The sequence below is a fragment of the Scyliorhinus canicula genome, chromosome 2 (assembly GCF_902713615.1).
Source record: "Scyliorhinus canicula chromosome 2, sScyCan1.1, whole genome shotgun sequence".
NCBI classification, from domain to species: Eukaryota; Metazoa; Chordata; class Chondrichthyes; order Carcharhiniformes; family Scyliorhinidae; genus Scyliorhinus; species Scyliorhinus canicula.
In genome coordinates, this window is record NC_052147.1 from 207,463,947 (window position 1) to 207,488,730 (window position 24,784).

The following is a 24,784-nucleotide window of genomic DNA, read 5'->3' on the forward strand; positions in this document are numbered from 1 at the left end:
ATCGTGCCGGTCAATTTCAATGTGCGTAACAAGCTCATTTACCTTTTTCTGTATACTGCGCACATTTAAGTACAATACCCTCAGTCCTGCATTGCCCACCTCCATTCTCATACTTGCCACCATTTTTGCTCTGCCTGAGGTTACTGATTCCTGGTACCATCTATAAACTCTGTTCTATTACATGGTCCGGAAACTTTACTAACCTCTCCTCAGCCCTCGGCTCCTTGAACTAGTTATTCTCTACTTCTTTTGTCTTCCAAGAAGCTCTGTCTTTGGTTGCTCTATCTTTCCGCCTCCTGGGACTGTACCTCGAGTGTTCCTGAACCATCTCCTCTTTAAAGGCAGTTTATTATTCATTTAAAGTTTTGCATGCCAATCTTTCACTTACCTGGGAAAAAATTGTTCTCATCCAACTCAAACTGACCCTTTTCCAATTAAGTATTTTTACTTTAGATTATTCGTTGTCCTTTTCCATAGCTGAACTAAATCTTATATTATGATCATTGTTCCCTAAATATTCACACACTGATACTTGATTAACTTGTCTGACCACTGTCCCCAGATACTGATTTAACACTGCCTCCTTCCTCTCTGAGCCAGAAACATACTAATCAGGAAGATTCTGAAAGCATAGCAGAAACTCTTCCCCTTCTTTGCTCATTACATTATTTCTTTCCCAACATACATTCACACAATTGATGTCCTTCATTACTCTATAGTTGCACTACAATGTAATTTCCCTACAAATTTGCATCTCAATATCTTTCCCTACTGAATACACCCTGTTGTGTAATGCTACTTCTATTGATTCTTAAATCATAATTACATAGATTCTGTCATTGACATTCTCTCTTTCCAGCATTGCAATATTCTCCTTTATCAATACTGCCATCCCTCCTCCTTTCTTTCCTTCCCTTTATTTCCTGAACACGTTTGCTACTTCCTTATTTTCATTGACAATATTGCCGTTATCAATTTGCAATGGGTGCACATTGTACTTCATCGCTTTCTGCCAAGTACTTATAAGATTTTTGTATTGATTTTGATATCCTGTGCTAGTTTCTTTTCATAGACCCTGTTTCCACACAATTTTTCCTGAAGCTTTATATAGTATTAAAAAAGAGATTTATTTCAATAATGTAACATAAATTTATACTCACTGTTGTTCCTGAAAATCGGCAAGAGATTTTCTCTTTTCTTTTTGTTTTATTATTTTTTTATACTCTTCATCCTCACCCATGTTTAATCGACGTTGCATTTCCTCATTTCGGCTTCTTTCTTCACTTTCAATCAGATTTATTTTCTTTCGCTTTAGTTCAATCTGTGCTTCTCGTTCTTTCAGGGTTTCAGTGAGCATTAGTGCAGCCTATATAAAAATACATGCATACGTTATATAGAGTAATTGATGCTTAGAGTGTGTTGGTCTTATAAACTGCAAGCTCAAATGGGCTTCTAAACTATCAATTCAAGAAATTTATTCACATCTGCTGAATTCCAACACTTAATTACAGCTTTCAAATCCAACTTCATAATTTCTAATTGTAAATTCCAAGTTTTTAGAACATGACAATTTGGATGCTCGGCAGTTCTATTTAAGTAGTGTTATATTACACAACATGTAATATATTATTCTGTCAATGAGATGGAGTTGTGATAAAGATAACCTGTCCCTTTTAGACCATCAAATTCATTTCCTGTAAATATGCATACGCTTGCACCCAATTAGAATTAAGCTTGCAGACAGTCAGATACTTTTACATTTTTAGTTCTGGTTTTAGTTGTATGTTTCCTTCTAAAATATCACATTTCATAATAACATAATTAAATGTAACATTTGAATTTTAGAATGTTAATATTTTTACTTGGAGACTTCAGCCTTCCCAAAAAACCTGAGTTCAGGGCGGATATTTGACCCCAGAGTTTTGACACATACTGGATTTGGATTGTGCAGATTGGTCTTGTACAATGTACCAAATTTCAAAGGACAAATCAGTTTTTTCCCAGCAGTTTTAAAGCTAATATTAGAAACATAGGTACAGGAGATGGCCATTATTCCCTTGTGTCTGCTCTGCCATTCAATAAGATCATGGTGGATCTATGATCTAACAATTCCTCGTGTCACGTCCCTTAATACCTGTGATTAATTGAAAATCTCCCAACCTCAGATTTAAAATTAACAATCAATCCTATATCCATTGCCATTTGTGGAAGGGTTCCAAACCTTTGCCACTCCTGGTATGTAGAAGTGTTTATAATTTGCAATTTTATGTCCCCTAGTTCCAGACTCCAACAGTAGTTTATCTCTATATACCCCATCTATTCCCCTTACTATTTTGAAAAATGTCAATGAAATCGCCATTAACATTCTAAATTACATGGAATAAAACTCTAGTTTTGTAATATCCATTTGTATCCTGAACCTCTGGATTATTTCCTGTACCTGTTCATGACAAAGAAATTATAATGGAAATATAAAAATAAGGACAAAATAAATGGTTTTAAAATTAAGACTAAATTGTGCATATGAAATGAAATGAAAATCGCTTATTGTCACGAGTAGGCTTCAATGAAGTTACTGTGAAAAGCCCCTAGTCGCCACATTCCGGCGCCTGTCCGGGGAGGCTGGTACAGGATTCGAACCATGCTGCTGGCCTGCTTGGTCTGCTTTTAAAAGCCAGCGATTTAGCTGAGTGAGCTAAACCAGCCCCTGGTATATGATCAATCCAATTGTTTCTGGTCCAGTAAAAATGATTTACCTGAAGACAATAATTGTTCTTAAATCCCAATTTGCATTATACGGGAAATCAATTAGTGAAGGCAAATAATAAGGCATTTTACAAACATTATATGCAAATATAAATGAATAGTTACAGAATCACAGAAGAAGAAAAAATCTTCTTACATGAGAACATAGGCCGTTCAGTTCCTTAAGCTTATCTGCCATTCAACCACATCATGGACATTTGGAAAACAATGGTGAAATTGGGCAGAGTCAATATGGATTTACGAAAGGGAAATTATATTTCACAAACTTGTTGAAGTTTTTTGAGGAGATTTCTTGTGGCATTGATAAATTATAACCAGTGGATGTGCTTGATGTATTTGGATTTTCAGAAGGCTTTTGATAAGGTCCCACAAAGGGGATGAGTAAATAAAATTAGAGCGCATGGGATTGGGGTAAATATACAAGTATGGATGGAGAATTGGTTAACAGGCAGAAAACAGTGAGTAGGAATAAATGGGTAATTCTCAGGATGTTAGGCTATTACTAATGGGGTGCAGTGCTAGATCCACAGATATTCACAATGTTTGGGTGGAATTTTCCACTTCCACCATGGCATGTTTTTGCAGTGGCGGCCCGTCATTGGCCAGTGGTGGGATCTTCCGGTCCTTCCCGTTGGTTGCACCCTCCACCACCAGGGCGGAGGGTCACTGTTGGCAGGATGGGAAAACCCTGCCGGTGGAAAGGTGCTGGAAAATCCTTCCCTTTATGAGTTATTTGGCTGTGGAGGAAATTGTAATGTTTCCGAATTTGCTGATTTACCTAAACTAGGTGGGAACTATTGGGCAGCACGATAGCACAGTGGTTAGCACTGTTGCCTCACAGTGCCAGGGTCCCAGGTTCAATTCCCAGCTTGGGTCACTGTCTGTGTGGCGTCTGCACGTTATCCACTTTTCTGGGCGGGTTTCCTCCGGGTGCTCGATTTCCTCCCACAAGTCCTGAAAGAAGTGCTTGTTAGGTGGATTGGACATTCTGAATTCTCCCTCCGTGTACCCGAACAGGCGTCCGAGTGTGGCGACTGGGGGATTTTCACAGTAACTTCATTGCAGTGTTAATGTAAGCCTACTTGTGACAATAATAAAGATTATTATTAAGTTATGAGGAGGATGCAAGGAGGTTTCAAGAGGACTTGGTATGGTTAAGTAAATTGGATAGAACATGGCAGATGAAATATAACGTGAATCTGTAAAGTTATTCACTTGGGTATAAAAATCAAGAATATTTCTTAAATGTTGAGAGGTTGGAAAATGCAGGTACTCAAAGGGGCCCAAGAGTCATGAATCACTAAAAGTTAGCATGCAGGTGCAGGAAGTAACTAGGAAAGTAAATGCTGTGTTGGCCTTCATCACAAGGGAATTTGAGTACAGGAATAAAGATGTCTTGCTGCAATTGTACAGAACCTTGGTTAGAATTCACCTGGAGTATTGCAGTTTTGGTCCTTATAGAAGATGGGGTATATTTGCCATAGAGAGCTTGCAGCAGAGGTTCACTAGTTTAATCCTTAGAATGGCAAGATCGTCTTATATGGGGAGACTGAGGAGACTTGGTCTGCATTCCCTAGAGTTTTGAAGAGTGAGGGGTGACCTCATTGAAACTTTAAAAATTCTTACAGGGCATGACAGGATGGATGTAGATAAGATGTTTCCCCACCAGGGGACATAATCTCAGGATAAGGGGTAGGTTATTTTATGACTGAGAAGAGGAGGAATGAGCAGTAATATGGAAAGAAAGCACACTATAAATGATAGTATAAAAGCAAGATACTGAAATAAAAACAGGAGATGCTGGAAATACTTAGCAGGTCTGGCAGACTCTGTGGAGAGAGAAAGATAATTAATGAATGACCATGGCCTGAAACGTTAAGAAGGAAACTCCAGGCCAAGAGTGACTCATGTTTTCCACGTGGGGCCCAGAAAAGCAGGGCTCCTTGTGGTTCAAAAGCAACCCAAAATGTGACTCTGGTAGTCCTCAAAACAGTCTCTGACAGATCCAATCTGGCAGGCAAAGCTCCATTGTTTCTTCAAACCCAGGCCTCATCTAAATTTACATTCAGATTCAAAAGCATTCACAGGGGGCCCAACTTACAATTAAAAAAGGACCCTGTTACCTTCCGGTTGATGTCCCAGCCAGATGCTGAAAATGGTAGGTTAATATCCTATTATGTTTAGACAGTAGAATCCCGGTGGCAATAAATTGCGACCCTCATTTTAATCAACTGAGAATTACAGTTTTATATGTCAAAGAACAAAGAGAACAAAGAAAATTACAGCACAGGAACAGGCCCTTCGGCCCTCCCATCCTGCGCCGATCCAGATCCTTTATCTAAACCTGTCGCCTATTTTCCAAGGATCTACTTCCCTCTGTTCACCGCCCGTTCATATATCTGTCTAGATGTATCTTAAATGATGCTATCGTGCCCGCCTCTGCCACCTCCGCTGGCAAAGCATTCCAGGCACCTACACCCTTTGCGTAAAAAACTTCCCACGCACATCTGCCTTAAACTTTCCCCCTCTCACCTTGAAATCGTGACCCGTTGTAATTGACACCCCACTCTTGGAAAAAGCTTGTTGCTATCCACCCTGTCCATACCTCTCATAATTTTGTAGACCTCAATCAGGTCCCCCCTCAACCTCCGTCTTTCCAACGAAAACAATCCTAATCTACTTAACCTTTCTTCATAGCTAGTACCCTCCATACGAGGCAACACTCTGGTGAACCTCCTCTGCACCCTCTCCAAAGCATCCACATCCTTCTGGTAATGTGGTGACCAGAACTGCACGCAGTATTCCAAATGTGGCCTAACCAAAGTCATATACAACTGTAACATGACCTGCCGACTCTTGTACTCAATACCCCGTCCAATGAAGGCAAGAATGCTGTATGCCTTCTTGACCACTCTATCGACCTGCGTTGCCACCTTCAGGGTACAATGGACCTGAACTCCCAGATCTCTCTGTACATCAATTTTCCACAGGACTCTTCCATTGACCGTATAGTCCGCTCTTGAATTAGATCTTCCAAAATGCATCACCTCACATTTGCCTGGATTGAACTCCATCTGCCATTTCTCTGCCCAACTCTCCAATCTATCTATATTTTGCTGTATTCTCTGACAGTCCTCCTCGCTATCTGCAACTCCACCAATCTTAGTATCATCTGCAAACTTGCTAATCAGACCACCTATACCTTCCTCCAGATCATGTATGTATATCACAAACAACAGTGGTCCGAGCACAGATCCCTGTGGAACACCACTAGTCACCTTTCTCCATTTTGAGACACTCCCTTCCGCCACTACTCTCTGTCTCCTGTTGCCCAGCCAGTTCTTTATCCATCTAGCTAGTACACCCTGAACTCCATACAACTTCACTTTTTCCATCAACCTGCCATGGGAAACGTTATCAAACGCCTTACTGAAGTCTATGTATATGACATCTACAGCCCTTCCCTCATCAATTAACTTTTTCACTTCCTCAAATAATTCTATTAGGTTTGTAAGACATGACCCTCCATGCACAAAACCATGCTGCCTATCACTAATAAGTCTATTTTCTTCCAAATGTGAATAGATCATATCCCTCAGTACCTTCTCCAACAGTTTGCCTACCACTGACGTCAAGCTCACAGGTCTATAATTCCCTGGATTATCCCTGCTACCCTTCTTGAACAAAGAGACATTAGCAATTCTCCAGTCCTCCGGGACCTCACCCGTGCTCAAGGATCCTGCAAAGATATCTGTTAAGGCCCCAGCTATTTTGTCCCTCACTTCCCTCAGTAACCTGGGATAGATCCCATCCGGACCTGGGGACTTGTCCACCTTAATGCCTTTTAGAATAACCAAAACTTCCCCCTTCCTTATGCCTACTTGACCTAGAGTATTTAAACATCCATTCCCAGCCTCAACATCCGTCATGTCCCTCTCCTTGGTGAATACCGATGCAAAGTACTCATTAAGAATCTCACCCATTTCCTCTGACTCCACGCATAAATTCCCTCTTTTGTCCTTTCTCTAGTTACCCTCTTGCTCCTTATATATGAATAAAAGGCTTTGGGATTTTCCTTAACCCTGTTAGCCAAAGATATTTCATGACCCCTTTTAGCCCTCTTTATTTCGTGTTTGAGATTTGTCCTACTTTCCCGATATTCCTCCAAAGCTTCATCAGTTTTAAGTCGCCTAGATCTTATGTATGCTTCCTTTTTCATCTTAGCTAGTCTCACAATTCCACCCGTCATCCATGGTTCCCTAATCTTGCATTTCTATTCCTCATTTTCACAGGGACATGTCTGTCCTGCACTCTAATCACCCTTTCCGTAAAAGACTCCCACATTTCAAATGTGGATTTACCCTTAAACAGCTGCTTCCAATCTACATTCCCTAGCTCCTGCCGAATTTTGTTATACTTGGCCTTTCCAAGAAGGAAGAAGGAAAAACATGCTCCGTAACTGTTAGATTGCTACACTACAAGTAGTAATTTACCTTGAAGGCCTGCCACTCCTCTCTCGTCCAACCTTCCGGCTAAGATTAGGAGTGATCTGTGTATTGCAGCGCACACTCGAGGCCAAAATTGAGGGCAGCTCAGTAGCAGATAAGGAAACCGTACCCCGTATTTTACTAGCCAGGTGATGCGACCATCAATTCACACGAGACGATTAGAAGTGAACAGTGGTTTTAATAAGCTAGATCTGTGCCTGACTTCGACTGCTCTGTACTGAGTGACGCCTACAGGCTGCAGATCTATATACCTCCTCCGAGGGGGCAGAGCCATAGGCGGAGCCCACAAGGGCATCAACATAATACAATAGAATATAATGCAATACATGGGTGAATGGTAGCAGCAATACGTTTACCACATTCATCCCTGTGAAAAAATTGAAGTCCAGCGGGGGTGAAGTTGGCTCACAGATCGAGTCTATCCGGCCCCTTGATCGTTCCCTGCAATCGCCCGAGCTCTGGCTTCGCTGTGGGCACAGATGTTGAACTCGTCGTTGCGGGCACGGGTGTTGGGCACGTTACTCCGGGAGCGTGTCGTCTGGAGCTTCATCATGGTGGGTCGGCGATGGGGAGAGGGGGGTGTGTAGGCAATGTAGTGGCGGGGCGGGGGCAGTGTTCGGTGTAGAGGGGGGGGCGTAGGTGATGGTCGCTGGGGTACCAGCGGGTGCCAGATCCCGGAGGAAGACTGTATCTTGTCAGCCGTCGCGGTGCGCCACGTCGACGTACTGATGGTTGGCATGTAGGACTGGACCCTCTCGACCAGAGGGTCGGACTTATGGCTCTTCACGTAATTCTGGAGGAGGACAAGCCCCAATGTCGTCAGCCAGGACGGAAGCGAGACCCTGGAGGTGAATTTTCTGAAGAAGACAAATAGACGGTCATGAGGGGTCTCGTTCGTGGCTGTACAGAGGAGCGGCCGAATGGAGTGGAGCGCGTTGGTGAGGACCTCCTGCCAGCGGGAAACCGGGAAATTTCGAGACCGTAGGGCCAGAAGGACGGCCTTCCATACAATCGCGCTCACCCTCTCCACCTGTCCGTTTCCCCGGGGGTTGCAGCTGGTAGACCTGCTCGAGGCAATGCCCTTACCAAGCAGGTACTGTCGCAGCTCATCGCTCATAAACAAGGAGCCCCGGTCACTGTGGACATAAGTGGGGAAACCGAACAGGGTGAAGATGCTGTGCAGGGCCTTAATGACCGTGGCCGCAGCCATGTCGAGGCATGGGATGGCAAAGGGGAAACGGGATTACTCGTCAACGACGTTGAGAAAATACGTCGTCAGTGGAGGGAAGGGGTCCTTTGAAATCGATGCTGAGGTGGTCAAAGGGGCGGGATGCCTTCACCAGGCGGGCCTTGTTTGGCCAACAGAAGTGCGGCTTGCACTCCGCGCAGACTTGGCAGTCACTGGTCATGGCCCTGACCTCCTCGGTGGAGTAGGGCAGGTTGCAGGCCTTGATGAAGTGGAGAAGCCGGGTGACCCCCAGGTGACAGAGGTCATTGTGGATGGCCCGAAGTCGGTCACCTTGCACGCTGGCGCATGTGCCACAGGACAGGGCATCTGGGGGCTCATTGAGCTTCCCAGGACGATACACGATATCATAATTATAGGTGGAGAGTTTGATTCTCCACCTCAAGATTTTATCATTCTTGATCTTGCCCCGCTGTGTGTTGTTGAACATAAAGGCTACCAACCATTGTTCGGTGACGAGGGTGAGCCTCCTACTGGCCAGGTAGTGCCTCCAATGTCGCACAGCTTCCACAATGGCTTGTGCTTCCTTTTCGACGGAGGAGTGTTGAATCCCGGAGACGTTGAGGGTACAGGAAAAAAAGGCCACGGGCCTGCCCACCTGTTTAAGGGTAGCGGCCAGGGCGACATCCGATGCGTCGCTCTCGACCTGGAAGGGGATGGACTCGTCCACCGCGTGCATCGCGGGCTTGGTAATGTCTGCCTTGATGCGGCTAAAGGCCAGGCGAGCCTCAGTCGACAGGGGAAAGATGGTAGCTTTAATAACTGGGCGGGCTTTGTCCGAATAGTTGAGGACACACTGGGCATAATATGAAAAGAACCCCAGGCATCTCTTCAAGGTCTTGGAGCAGTGGGGAAGAGGGAGTTGCAGGAGGGGGCGCATGCAGTCGGGGTCGGGCCCTAAGACTCCATTTTGCAAGACTTAGCCAAGGATGGCTAGTCGGGTTGTGCAGAAAGCACATTTCTCCTTGTTGTAGGTGAGATTGAGGGCTTGGGTGGTTTGGAGGAACTTCTGAAGGTTAGCGCCGTCGTCCTGCTGATCATGGCCGCAGATGGTGACGTTATCCAAGTACGGGAACGTGGCCTCGTCAACCATTTATAGAATTTCGTAGAATTTACAGTGCAGAAGGAGGCCTTTCGGCCCATCGAGTGTACACTGGCTCTTGGAAAGAGCACCCTACCCAAGCCTACACCTCCACCCATTGTTCTTTGGAATACTGAGACCCCATTGGTGACGCCGAACATCAGGGTCAGGCTTCGGAGGTTGCACTGGAAATCCAGTCCTAACAAGAGAGGAGAGCAGAGATGGGGGAGGACATAGAGCTTAAAATCGGCGTGCTCGGTGCCCTGTATCACTAAATTCTGCACTGAATGTGATCCGGAAGCGAGGGAGATTGTTTGGGATGCGGGGGAAATCTGGAGGAAACAGCGCCTTACCGTGTCCGGATGTATGAAGCTCTCCGTGCTCCCAGAGTCAAATAGACAGGGCATTTCGTGCCCATTGACCCAGACGGTCATCATAGATTTCTTGAGGTGCTTGGGCCGTGACTGGTTGAGTGTGACAGCGCCAGGCTGCGGGTAGCCGGCATGGTCAGTGGTGCGGGTGGTCTCAAGATGGCGGCCCCCGTTGGTCACACGCGCAGGCGGCGTTGAAGATGGCGGCCACATAGGTGTCCCAGATGGCGAGTTCCATGTGCTGCGAGGCCATGACATCCTTGTAATTGCAGTTTCGAGCGAGTATCCTCAGGCCGCGTAGCTATTCCTCCAGCAATTCCCCGGGGTGTTGCCGACGCGTGGTGAGGAGATGCCGCGTGAACATTTCATTCACCGGCCTCACGTAGTGTCTTTTCAGGATCGCGACCGCATTTGCGTACGTGGTCGCGTCTTCGATTAGTACCGAGATTCTGTGGCTCATCCGGGCGTGGAGGAGGCTCAGCTTCTGTGCCTCGGTGACGGCGGGCGAGGAGGAGGCGGTGAGGGGGGCCTCTAAACAGCGGAGCCAGTGTGAAAAGATTCCTTTGGCTTCAGCTGCCTGTGGGTCGAGTTCCAGCCGATCAGGTTTGAGGGCGGCTTCCATTGCGATATCTTAGCGTATTAAATTGATGCAACCATCAATTCACACAAGACGATTGTGGAAGTGAACAGTGGTTTTAATAAGCTAGATCTGTGCTTGCCTGCGACTGCTCTGTACTGAGTGCCACCAGATCTATATACCTCCCCCGAGGGGGACATCAACATAATACAATACAATATAATGCAATACAGTCGTGAATGGTAGTAGCAATACGTTCACCACACCAGGTTTAAAAGCCTTTGTCAAGCCAAGGAGTGGGTAAGTGTATAAGGTAAGTGGGTAGGTTTTGAGGTGCATCGGGTTGGGTCTGGGAGACTTGGTGGTTGGGTGGAGAGGGTGGAGTCAGGAATTGGGTCAGGGGTGTGGAATTGGTTCAGATTGGGTCTGGGGAGTTGGGGGGGGGGGGGGGGCGTTGCAGTAGGCCTTGGATTGGGGCTTGGGGGTAGACAGGGTTTATGTGTTGTCATGGTTTCTCAGGAATATAGTTACCCAGGAGTTAGAAGTGGGTTTAATTCTTCTAACTGTTTCTAGGTAACTATTGCTGTAACACAGTCAGAAGCATTTGATGTTTGTGATTTAACTCACATTTCCAGTTGGTTCCCAGTGCAGGCCAATCTCCCATTAAATGTTTGAACTTTCCGGGCAACTGACATGCAATCCTTAAGTGTGAATTTCTGGGGGTGTTTCCCCAGCATATTTTTGGGAAATCCCCTACAGCCACATATGTCTCAATTTTATGACGGCTAAAACCATCAAAGAGATCAAATCATGTTTGTGTTCATCCTTGGCAGCTTAGGCTTCCTTGTGTATTACATGGAGGGTACCCAAGGTCAAAGTTGTGGAATGCCACACAAGTAAACTTATTGTTTCCTTAAATAAATGGAAATTTATACGACAGTTAAGTGATGTTGAAATCAAATCAATTGTAGAGTGTGAGACTACAAATCGATTGTATTTATATTATCTCTAAATCGATAGAAATGCTATAGCTAAAGACTTTTTAAATTCAAAAGAATTATATAAAATTTCAACCAAAAAAAAATCATACGGTACATTAAATCCTTTCACTCTATCAGTCTGATAGAAAAGCAGGGTTTTAGCTCGTTCCAGGTTTTCTTTTCTTTTCTGTGCCATATACTTTGCTTCCTCTATATCTATTTGTTTCTTCTCCGCTTCTTCCTTTTCTTTACGTAGTTTTCCTGCGTCAAGCCTTTTTTGTCTTTGACCCTAGGATACAAGTTGTGTGATTTATGTTTTACTTAGTATTTAATGCTGATTGTAACATTGCTAATAGCCTTTGAAATACAGAACACTCCATCTATTTTCTATGTAATATGATCCTCAGCAGCATGTCTGTTCTTTCATAAAATTTACAGTGCAGAAGGAGGCCATTCGGCCCATCGAGTCTGCACCGGCTCTTGGAAAGAGCACCCTACCCAAGGTCAACACCTCCACCCTATCCCCATAACCCAGTAACCCCACCCAACACTAAGGGCAATTTTGGAGACTAAGGGCAATTTATCATGGCCAATCCACCTAACCTGCACATCTTTGGACTGTGGGAGGAAACCGGAGCACCCGGAGGAAACCCACGCACACACGGGGAGGATGTGCAGACTAGAATGACAGTCTAGTAATTTTGCATAGAATATAAATTATAGCAATTCCAAGAGCTCAACATTGACCATAAGTATTCTACAATTGGGCAAAACAAAATTTCAAGCACCATTTTTTAATGGATATTAAGTTCTGTCTCATGATTGATCAATAACATTTATGAATTGAAAACATTTGGTAGACTTGTTCTTGTCTGGGGAGAAAGAGCAATCAGTTTGTATGTATCACTTTTGTCACAATGATGCTGATTCTTAAAGAAACAATTTATATAATAACGCTTATTTTGTTTTCTAAGCCATTGGGACAAAAAAACTACAAATTGTGGCACATTCAATCACCTACTCATCCAAAACCTGTAACAGTGAAATAATCTGATAATGTTATGGTAAATTAATTTGCAATTGTTCTGGAAAATATGACCAAAATACTGAGGACCAACACCATCAATGTGATCGATATTCAAAACATTATCTGTAATTAAATATGCTCAAGGACAGCCACATATAGATTATCAAATAGAATAAATTATTGGCATTATATGGAATTATACAACAGAGTAGTTAGTGTAGGGTTGTTCGATTAAAACACACTTCAGATAGACATAGAGGTCTTTTTCACCACAACAGCAGCTATTGCAAGAACAAAAGATTAATTTCCACATGAACTCTATTAGAGATATAAAATATAATTTCAATTTGTAACAGAGATTCAAAAGAAATATGGGATTAAAAGCTACAGAAAACCATACATGGGAAACTTCCAGAATGCAGTAAGCCTTAAGGACATTAATTGATATGTGGACTGCATAACAGCAACTGACTTAACCATTAAAATAAGTGACCACTAAGAAATTTAACAAATTAACACAAGGTAATGATACCTTGGTTCCAATGTTAAACAGATAACTGCAGTGTTGCACATTAGGAACTCTATATTATCTGATCTGGATGTTTGTGCGCGGTGGAGGAAAGGCAGCTCATCAGTTGATTTCTATGTGCATGATTATCCAGCCTCGTTACGATCTCGCTCAAGCAAAATGAGGCCAGTGAATAGCAGGAGAGGCCAAAAATGAGAACCGTGTCAGGCGCCAAACTGTTTGCGTTGCGACTGGCCTGCTCCCGTGGATGAAATCAGGATCTCGCCGTAGCGTGGTGAGAAACCAATAATAATAATAGCCGCTTATTGTCACGAGTAGGCTTCAATGAAGTTACTGTGAAAAGCCCCTAGTCACCACATTCCGGCACCTGTTCGGGGAGGCTGGTACAGGAATTGAACTGTGCTGCTGGCCTTGTTCTCCATTACAAGCCAGCTGTTTAGCCCACTGTGCTAAACCAGCCCCAGTCACCACTTAAGCCTCATTTCCATACATTTAACAAGAGCCACACCACATCCAACAGCCTGCCGTCATTCATTGGTCTCCTCAGAAAGTGGTCACGCTGGAACCGATTAGTACTTCTTTCGAAAAACATGAACATGGCAGAAAGGCTTCTGTGGGGAGCCGAGGAGGTGAATAGTCATCTTTGCTCACAGGCAAAGAACCCGGGAGCGTTGGCTAGCCATCCCAATGCTCGCTGGGGGGTGGGGGACCCTTGGCTGGAGGGAGGGGACCCTCCGCAGGTGTGGGCAGCCATGGGAGAGTGGGAGGGGGGGGGGCAACCACAGGGCAACTGCCTGCAGCAGCACCAAGCCAACACCTGGATCATGTGCACCTGTTTCTGGGGCAACACTTGTCCCTACCTGTCTGCCCCACCGACCACCATAACCCCCACTGACTGTCGAGGCCTCTGGCCATGCGGCAGAAGGCTTTCGCTAACAGGGAATTGGCAATTGTGGTTAATTGAGCACTTCACACAACCCAAGTGGATCCCCACATGTAGCATATGGGAGTCATTGCATAGCATCCCAATCACACTTTGATGCCTGGCCATTGTACATGAACACTGCGGTAAGCAACACCACACATGCAGCAGCCAACATCCGAACACCCAGCGGATGGGACACGGGGAGATGCCTGGAGAGATGGGTCAAGGGTTCGGAAGTCTGCCCGCATTGCAGAAGAAGGTGATAAAGGCATCATACTCGTTGTGCACAAAGGTGTTTCTTGTGTTTGACAATTCCCCACCCTACCGATAGTGCTGCCCCCTCCCCCACCCACAGCCCCCTCACCCCATACCCACACCCCACCCGCACCACAGGTGCCCTCAGTGGTCTTCGATGTGCTTTGCCCTCCTAGCTCTACCACTAGGTCTAGGTGTGTCCTCAGGATGCACATCTGAGGTGGAAGCACCGGCTGCTTACCATGTCCCGTGGTCTTTGATGACTCTGATGGGCGTCCTCTGGGGGCCCTGATGCCAGAGAACTTTGGCTCACATGCACAGCCGTGCCCCGCCCTGTCCCATGTGCTGGCTGAGAGACACGGCCTCATGAGAAGGGTGGAACTCAGGGGAGCCGATGGCCACTGTCACAATTATACGGGACGAGTCCAGGTTCGCACTTAGCCTGAAAGCTACGCCGCTCCCCCAGCAATCTCTCCTCCGGGGCCTCCGCGTACCTCCTATCCACACTCAACAGCTCCTCCACCAGTCTCTCCCTCCTCTCCCCCCTCTCCCTATGGGCTCGGATGGAGATCAGCTCCCCCTAATCACTGCCTTCAGAGCCTCCCACACCATCCCCACCTGAACCTCCCCAGTATCATTGACCTCGAGGTACCTTTCGATACATTCCCGAACCCTCCTACACACCTCCTCATCAGCCAACAACCCCACATCCAGACGCCAAAGCGGGCGCTGGTCCCGCACCTCCCCCATCTCCAGATCCACCCAATGCGGAGCTTGGTCCGAAATCGCAATAGCCGAATACTCGGCCTCCTCCACCATCGGGACCAGTCCCCTACTCAAAACAAAAAAATCAATGCGGGAATAAACCCTGTGGCCAGTTTTTATACTCGATACCCCGTCCAATGAAGGGAAGCATTCCGTATGCTTTCTTGACTACCTTGTTCACTTGTGTTGCCACCTTCAAAGATCTATGGACCTTCACCCCGGATCTGTCTGACTTTCTATATTCCAAACAGTTTTGCCATTTACGGTATATTTCCCCTCTATGTTAGACCTACCAAAATTCATTACCTCACATTTGTCCGGATTAAACTCCATTTACCATTTCTCTGCCCAAATTTCCAAACTATCTATGTCCTGCTGTATCTTCTGACAATCCTTAATACTATCTGCCACTGCGCCAACCTTGGTGTCATCCCCGAACTTACTAATCAGACTGGCTACATTTTCCTCCAAATTGTTTATGTACACTCCAAACAACAGAGGCCCAATCACAGACCTCTGTGGAACACCACGAGTCACAACCTTCCGTTCAGAAAAATACCCTTCCACTGCTACCCTATGCCTCTGTGACTGAGCCAGTTCTGTATCCATCTTACCACCTCATCTCTGATCCCGTGTGACTTCACCTTTTGTACCTTGTCAAAGGCTTTACTCAAGTCCACGCACCCTCCCCTCATTAATCATCTCTGTCACCTCCTCAAAAAGCTTGATCAAGTTAGTGAGACACAACCTCCCCTTGACAAAACCATGCTGTCTATTGCTTATGAGTCCAGTTGTTTCCAAATGGGTATAAATCCTGTCCCTGAGAATTCTGTCCAATAATTTACCTAGTAGCGATGTGAGGCTCACTGGCCTATAGTTTCCAGGATTATCCCTGCTATCTTTCTCAATTAGCGGGACCACATTAGCTATTCTCCAGTCCTCTGGGATCTCACCTGTAGCCAATGAGGATATAAAGGTGTCCGTCAAGGCCCCAGCAATTTCCTCCCTTGCTTCCCTCAGTATTCTGGGGTAAATCCCATCTGGCCCAGGAGACCTAGCTACCTTAATATCTTTTAAAAGACCCAATACCTCCTCCTTTTTGATGTTAACATGATCCAGTGTCCAGACACCCTACCCAAGAATCATCTTCCACAAAATCCTTTCTTTGGTGAACACTGATGCAAAGTACTCATTTAGTACCTTGCCCATTTCCTCTGCCCCAACACATAGATTCCCCCCACTGTCCTTAAGTGGTCCAATCCTTTCCCTAGCCACCCTCTTGCCTTTTACATATGAATAAAAGTCTTTGGGATTCACCTTAATCCTACTTGCCAAGGACTTTTCATGACCCCTCCCAGCCCTCCTAATTTCCCGCTTCAGTACCTTCCTCCTTTCTTTACACTCCTCAAGGGTTTCGACTGTCCCCACCTTTCTAGACTGTACAAAAATCTCCTTTTTCTTTTTGCTGAGGTTCACAATATTCTTTGTTATCCAAACTCCCTAGACTTTCCATACTTATCCTTTGTTCTCTCAGGAACGTGACTTTCCTGAATCCTAATCTTGAATGCCAGAAGCCGAGTGACCAAAATGTCGGACAATGCTCCATCTGCAACAACCATAGGTTCACACCAGCGCTGACTGATGCCACCTTCAAAAGGTGGGGACAGGACAGAGGGACACTGACAGTCAGGGACCTATACACGGACGGCAAGATCGCAACACTGGACGAAATGACAGAGAAATTACAGCTAGCCAGGGGGAACAAGCTAAGGTATCTACAACTCAAAACCTTCCTACAAAAGGAGACAAGGACATACCCACAACCACCACGACAGACACTACTGGAAGAGTTACTAGACGCAAGCATATTAGATAAAGGAAACTGTAGCGACATGTACGACCGACTGGTAGAAGGGGCCAACACCGTACTGGACGCAACTTGAATGAAGTGGGAGGAGGACCTGGGGATCGAAATAGGGTGGGGACTCTGGAGCGAAGCACTGCATAGGGTCAACTCCACCTCCACGTGCGCAAGGCTCAACCTGACGCAACTAAAAGTGGTACATAGAGCCCACTTAACAAGAATCCGTATGAGTAGGTTCTTCCCGGAGGTGGAGGACAGATGTGAACGGTGCCAAGGAGGCCCGGCCAACCACGCCCACATGTTCTGGTCTTGCCCCAGACTTGTGGAGTACTGGACAGCCTTCTTCGAGGCCATGTCCAAAGTGGTGAGGGTGAGGGTGGAGCCGTGCCCAAAAGTGGCGGTCTTCGGGGTTTCAGACCAGCCAGATCTATTCCTGGGGAGAAGGGTGGACGCCCTTGCCTTTGCCTCCCTGATTGCCTGCCGTAGAATCCTATTCGGCTGGCGGTCAACACCACCACCCAAAGCTGCAGACTGGCTGTCCAACCTCTCGGAATCTCTCCAAATGTTAAGGACAGCTTAACCTAAGAGGAAGGAAAGGCGAACTACAGGGCGGGGGGGAGGAGCTAGAGGGAAGAGACAGGGAACTATAGAGGAGAGCCAGGGAAGGGGAGGGGGGAGGCAGGGAAACGTTAACAAACTTGGCATCCACAGGAACAGAGAAAATGGGGAAGACGGGAGGGGCCGCAGAAGCGGAAGTGCGCACAAGGCGACAACGTCAGCGAACTCCGTCCGGGAGAAGCAAGGGACAACACCACGAACGGATGCCTACATATGTGTGTATACAACCTTGCCAAGTGTACAGAGCTGCTGCTGTTGAGCGGGGGTATAATACCGTCCGCTGACTTCGCGGGGAAAATTAAAACGTCAGCAGCAGCAGCGAACCATGGTGGAGGCGGGGGGAATGCCCCGATGGGAGGGGGTGGGAGGACTGAGGCGCGTGGGGTAACGTCTAGTGGATTGCTGATGTTTATTCTCTTTCTGCGCTATGTTAATGTTTACTAATTTGCTGTGTTAAGATTATTACTATTTAATATGAAAAATTTTGCAAAATCTTAATTAAAAAAACAGCAGCAGCAACCCCCGGGGGGGGGGGGGGGGGGGGGGGGGGGGTGATTTTTTTTTTTTCCTTTTTGTAAGGGGCGCATGCTCTATCCTGTTTTGAATTGGGTGTTAATTTGCTAAACTGTTTATCTTTTAGAGGGTTAAGTTGTTCTGTTTTGTTGGCATGTTGCCCTTCTTTCTTTGTATTATTTTCCTTTTTGGAGTGTTTTTAAATCCAGGAGGGTGGAAGAGAAATGAAAAGTTTCAAATGTTTCACTGTAATTAACTAGGCCATGTAAAGTCACAGTATTGGTGGCTGAAGAAAAGCACTGGAAAGAATGATGTGGTAAAACAGCATAAGACAGTGGGGTTTGTTAAAGTGGTAAAGGGAAGCCCAAGTGAAGCGAAGGAGGTGCAAAAGATTGTACAGCCTGATCAAGAGGTGATTGATAAGAAGGTGCCAGATCACTTTAAAGAATTTACTTGTGTGGGTAAAGTTTACTCATGTGTATCAGAAGGAGTAGGTAAAGAAGTCACAATTTTAAGAGACACGGGAGCTAGTCAATCTTTGATGGTAAGATATGAACAGTTATGCAGTTGGGAGGAATATTGCCAGAAAAGGTGGTAATATATGGAATTCAGGGTGAAAGAGTAGTGTTCCATTATGTAAGGTAAGGTTGGAAAGTCCAATTAAGAGGGGTGAAGTGGTAGTCGGAGTAATAGAGAAACGATCTTGTTCAGGAATTCAGTTTATTTGGGTAATGAGACAGCTGGATCGCAGGTGGGAGTGATGCCCACTGTGGTTGATAAGCCAGTGGAGAATCAGACAACTGAAATGTAGAAGGACAAATATCCTGGGATTTTTCCGAATTGTGTAGTAACAAGGTCGCAAAGTCACAGGTTAAGACAAGGGGAGAAATTAAAGAGTGAAGATAAAGTTGAAGTGCAATTATCAGAAACAATTTTTTAAAAATAAATTTAGAATACCCAATTAATTTTTTCCAATTAAGAGTCAATTTAGCGTGGCCAATCCACCTGCCCTGCACATCTTTGTGCTGTGGGGGTGAAACCCACGCAAACACAGGGAGAATGTGCAAACTCCACACAGACAGTTCCCCAGAGCCGGGATCGAACCTGGGATATCAGCGCCGTGAGGCAACAGGGCTAACCCACTGCACCACTGTGCTGCCCCAGAAACAATTTTTGATCAGATGGTTGGAAAAGAATTAGAACAGGTGGAGAATGAGGGGAATATTTTTAGTTCAGGAAAATTGGCAGAATTACAACAGAAACATATAGAAATAAAACGGATGTGTCAGAAACCATACACGGAAGAGGAATCTGAGCGTATACCAGTGTTATTACCGTACAAATGACGTCTTGATGAGGAAATGGAGACCTTTACATGTGCAGGCGGATGAAATGTGGGCAGAGGTTCATCAAGTGGTATTGCTGGTAGGGTATAGAAAGGAGCTGTTGCGAGTAGCACATGAGGTACCAGTGGGAGGTCATTTGGGAGTAAGGAAAACTCAAGCTAAAATCCAAAACATTTTTATTGGCCTGGACTACATAAAGATGTAGTTAAATTTTGTGGATCATGTCACACATGTCATGTGCATATGCTTAAAAGGTACTTTGAAAGGGAAGGAGAGCAAAAGGAGGAGGTTTTAATGATTCTAACTCAAAGTGAAGAAACAGATTACTTTGAATTTGACATTCCTCAACTTAAATTGTAGCCATCTAAGATGGACACTGGGCTACAAAATGGAGAACCGCAAGGCGTACTAACAGGGTTGTAAGGTTAACCTGAGAGCTTTTTGTTGCGACGAATTGTCGGGAGTTTTTAAGCGGAACATAACGAAAGCCTTACCCGTCTTGTAAAACATTACCTCAACACCCCCTGTCCTAAATTAAGAGAGAAAGAGAAAATGGCTATGCAGGCAATGGAACGCCTCATGAACCCAGAACGGTTTGTGGTCGCAGCGACCAGCAGTAGCAGAGTAGGTCAGTGTCCCATGTGGGAGCTGGAACTCCGCAAGTATCTGAAAGGAAAGGGATGACCCCATTGGAACGAGTTTAGTATGAATGAGGAGACAGGTCCCGGGAGTATAGGGCATACTTGGTGGGAAAACATCTCTCAAATTCATAAAAAGAATTTAAGTAAATCACGCAAGCCAATGGCAATCGTGTCCTGTTTGGCACAGTTGCGAGGCACTGAGGAGGTCGTTCGGACGCTCCGAGCAGAATTAGAAGAACGCAATAGAATGAGCAAAGCGGATGTCAGGGACATCGAGAAGGAAAACTTAGAACTAAGAGGGAAGCTGGCAGAGAAGGGTAGAGAGGTGGATGATGCCAAGAGGGCACATCAGTCGTGTCTAGCCCATCTGAGCAGTTCCCAGACACAATACGAAAAGGCCTATCAAGATGTGCAACTTGCAGTCCTGATAAGAGAGGAATCGGAAAAGCAGGTAGAGGCATTGCAGAGGCAATGCTCTGACCTAAAGGCAGCTTTAAGAGCACTCCATGCCGCCACTACTGAGCAAAGACAGAGCACAGTAGACCATGCAAAGTGTAGGAAGCAGATTGCGGAGCTGCAATCGCTGCTTTCAGTGCAGAATGGGTTCCAAAGTACTTTTGGAACACAGCTAGATGAGGAGAATGCCCCAGACTGGCAAGAATTAAGCGAGACAGCGCAGCGCTATGTTCAAGGAACACGTACGCCAGCAGCGCAGCAGAAAAGGAAAGCACCCAACCCCCCACAGATCAAATAGCTACCGCACCTATGAATCCAGTCACCACCCAAAGGAAAGCGACCACAGAAGGCGCACCCGATATCACCTACACCACCCCCTTAACTGTAACCCAACTCAGGGACGCGTGTGAGAAAATCACTCTGTTTCTCCCCACTGCAGACCCCCACCAATTTTTCGCGAAAGTGAAACAACAGGCGACCATGTACGGCCTGGACGAGAGAGAGCAGGTTAAGCTCACGGTTCTGAGCTTAGACCCGTCTGTAGTAGCAGCCCTCCCCGACCCGCAGAACGTTGGCAGAGGCACCCTAGAAGAAATGAACACCGCCATTTTAGATGCAATAGGGTATAACCGAGGAGACCCAGTTGAAGGACTAAATAAATGCAGACAAAAGAGGACAGAGCATCCCACAGCATTTGCAGGAAGGCTGTGGGTCCATTTCACCGCAGTTTTCGGCGAGTTAGATAGAGCGCATTTGAACCGTGACAACATGGTTAAATGGACGCGCACCATAATCTCCCATGCCACAGATGCAGGACAGAGTGCTTGCAATAGCTATGACCCCTCAGAAGAGGCCCATAACGACAAATGGGTTCTGGAAAGATTGTCCCGCGCTTGGGAACAATCGGTTCAGGGCAAAATTAAAATAAAGGCCACAGATGAAGCTCAGGCTGCAGCGGACATTCAGGCAGTGAGAGCGCACCAAAGCCCCGCATGGGTAAATGAAGGGAAGACCAGCCCTCCACAGAAGTCGCAGGAATGCTACAACTGTGGCCAATTAGGACATTTTGCAAAGGAATGCAATGCACCCCAAAGATCACAGAGAGGCCAGCAGACAGGCACTCTGAACAGAAATAGAGCGAAGCCTATTCACAGTATAGGAATACAGTCAGGACAGACCAATGTGGACGGAACGGACTTGTGTTGTTACTCGTGTCTTAATAAAGCTCGTAGTCTCAAATGTGGAGAAGATGCTTTATTGTGAGTTCGTTCTCTCTTCAGAGCTGTTTCCTAAGGTTACCTTCAGTGTTCCTAGCTGGTGTGGGTGTATGTGTCCTGCTCCAAGTTCTGCCCTCTGTGAAGTGTGTCCTCACTTCCTGTCCCCGTCTATTTATAGGGCTCTCCGTGCCCCCTCTAGTGTTTGCTCAGTTGTATTGCATCTAGTTAACTTGTGATCACCACATCCCCCTTTTTCTCTTTACATATTTTCTGTACATCGTTAAAGAAAATTGTACATCCTGTCCCGGTGTATTTATAGCTCTCCCTCTGGTGTTTGCTCAGTTGTTTTGTATCTAGTCAATCTACGATCACCATATCCCCCTTTTTCTCTTTACATATTTGCTGTACATCGTTAAGGAAAATTATAGAAAACAGTTACTTATGATATGCGTATCTATACAGGTGATGGTGCTATTGCATACTGTACAAAGCCAATGTAGTTATATGTCCAATCTCAATAAAACATTTATGAGTCCAAACTTGATGAATTTGTTCAGAGCTTTTTTTTTCTTTTTGTTGTTGATGACGTGGTGATATTGATATTGCAAGTCCGCTGTGAATGTAGTTGGTGTTCCTTGTTATTTTAAGTACCCAATGCATCATCCCGAGGTGTTTGCATGGTCACCTCACTGATGTTGACTGGCATGGACTTTTTTCTGTGCTTGTGGTGTTGATTTATTGTCTCATCCGCCTTGGATGCTGGTGTGCTTGCTCGTTCTGGAGCAGACGTGAGTTTGTGCGATTCGTCGTCATCCCATGATATGTTTGTAGTCTTGTCATCGTTTTGCAGTGTGCTGTGGCATTGTCCTTTATGTGCCGAGTAGTACCATTGTGTACAAGTCGTTGTTTCATTGCTGTTGTTTCTGTCGTTCCTGTTTTTGTTGTTTTCGTTGCCGTACTTGTTGCTGTTTTTGTCGTTTCTGTCTTTGGTGTTGGCACTGTCGTTGTTCCTGACTTTGTTGTTTTCGTTGCCATTCTTGTTGCTGTTTTTGTCGTTTCTGTCTTTGGTGTTGTCGCTATCTTTGTTCCTGACTTTGTTGTTTGTCTTGTCGCGCTTCATGTTGCTTTTGTTCTTTCTGTTGTCGTTCTCGTTTCTGCTGTGCTTCTTGCTATTGTTGTTGGTCTTGTCGCGCTTCATGGTGCTTTTGTTCTTGCTGTTGTTTGTCCCGTTTCTGCTGTGCTTCTTTTGACTTTTGTTTTTCTTGTTATACTCTATTCGTGTCCCGAGTGGATAATTTGAGTCATTGAGCATTTCGTCTCGAGAGTGGTGCGAATGATCTGATGTTGCATCGGTGCAGGTGACATCAATCATTTGTGGAGAATTGGATTCCTCATCTTTGCTTTCTTGGTGCTCCTCTTCCGGAGTCAAATTCTTCTCGATTTCATTTGACGCGGTGTCTCTGGATTCTTGGCGCTCCTCTTCTGGAGTCAAAACCTCCATGATTACAATTGACGTGGTGTCTCCGGACTCTTGGTACTCCGCTTCTGGAGTTGAAATCTTCATGATTTCTGTTGATGTTGTCTCACTGGACTCCAGGTGCTCCTCTTCTGGAGTCAAAATCTGCATGGTTTCTTTTGGCTTGGTCTCTCTGGACTCCAGGTGCTCCTCTTCTGGAGTCAGAATCTGCATGGTTTCTTTTGGCTTGGTCTCTCTGGACTCCAGGTGCTCCTCTTCTGGAGTCAGAATCTGCATGGTTTCTTTCGGCGTTGTCTCTCTGGACTCCAGGTGCTCCTCTTCTGGAGTCAAAATCTGCATGTTTTCTTTCGGCATCGTCTCTCTGGACTGTTGGGTGGCCCGACTCTGTGCTTCTGTACAGACAAGCTGAGAACTGTCAGTCTCGCTGTGATCCTGTACGTCGAGTGCGATCACCTTGTTACTGTTTTCGCTCTGTGCTTCGGTACAGACAAGCTGAGAACTGTCAGTCTCACTGTGATCCTGTACGTCGAGTGTGATCACCTTGTCACTGTCTTCGCATGCAGTGGGTAGAGGTGCATTGTCTTCTTCTTGTTCATGTGAGCTTGTTAGACTTTCATAGTCTGCTTGTGGTTGCTCAGATACGGCAGGTTGACCTTCATGGTCTTGTGCATGCATGGTGTCAGTGGTTAGATGTACGTTGTCTTCTTCTTGTTCCTGTGAGCTTGGTAGACTTTCATAGTCTGCTTGCGGTTGCTCAGATACAGCGGGTTTACCTGCATGGTTTTGTTCATGCATGGTGTTCGCCAGGGAGTGTTTGCTTGCATCCCTATTGGAGTCTTTCATTACTCGCACTGTGGAGCCTGTCATCGCTCGCTCTGTGGAGTCTTCCTGTGCTCTCTGTGTGGCGTCGTCTTCGTCTAGGGTATTGCTGTCATCCAATGTATCGACGAGCTGCCATGGCATCATGGTGTTGGATTCACCTACCATGAGTAGAGTCGTGTTGAGCTTTGCAACGGTGTCGCTGATGCTGTGATCAGCATGTCCAAATAACTCCTCCATGTCTGGGTAGTATTCTTTGATACCCATTTCATCTTCGTTGGCTTCTTCTACCACGAGTTGATTCGTGTTGAACTTTGCGACCATGTCGCTGATGCTGTGATAAGCATATCCGACTGACTCAGCTGTGTCTGAGTAGTATTCTTCGAAAACCAAATCATCCTGGTTGGATTCTTCTACCACGAGTTGATTCGTGTTGAACTTTACGACTGTGTCGCTGATGCTGTGATAAGCATATCCGACTGTCTCAGCCATGTCTGAGAGGTAATCTTCGAAAAACAAATCATCTTTTGTTGTTTCGGAATTCTTTTTGTTCTCTTCACTTTGGGTGGTGCAGACTGCTTTTTTCAGGGTGTTGTGCAAGTTGTTTTTAACTGTTGGTTTAAGTTCAGGCGTTTTTCTGTGTTCTGAGGCAAGAAAATTTGTGTTTACCACTTTAAGTGTCTTATTTTCAATTTTCAGGCATTTCCCTTTTAAGTGGGCGTGGTCGGGATGCTCAGACGTCATGACGTCACGCGCAGGAATGCATTGCGCATGCGCAAATCGGCCTTCTTCCTTCACTGTGC

The 24,784-nt window shown here is 45.7% G+C and overlaps 1 protein-coding gene across 4 annotated transcripts in view; it reads right to left on the bottom strand.

Annotated features, from left to right (window-relative positions):
* Positions 1-24,784, bottom strand: part of ccdc173 (coiled-coil domain containing 173) — a 121,040-nt gene that overhangs the window by 34,174 nt on the left and 62,082 nt on the right. For 3 of the 4 annotated variants that reach the window (XM_038789449.1, XM_038789454.1, XM_038789452.1), the window contains 2 exons: positions 11,645-11,818; positions 1,161-1,366 (listed from right to left, as the gene is read on the bottom strand). In XM_038789449.1, coding sequence (XP_038645377.1) covers positions 1,161-1,366; positions 11,645-11,818 — 380 coding nt within the window. The remainder of the gene's footprint in view (positions 1-1,160; positions 1,367-11,644; positions 11,819-24,784) is intronic. The other variant, XM_038789453.1, reaches the window with a different exon arrangement.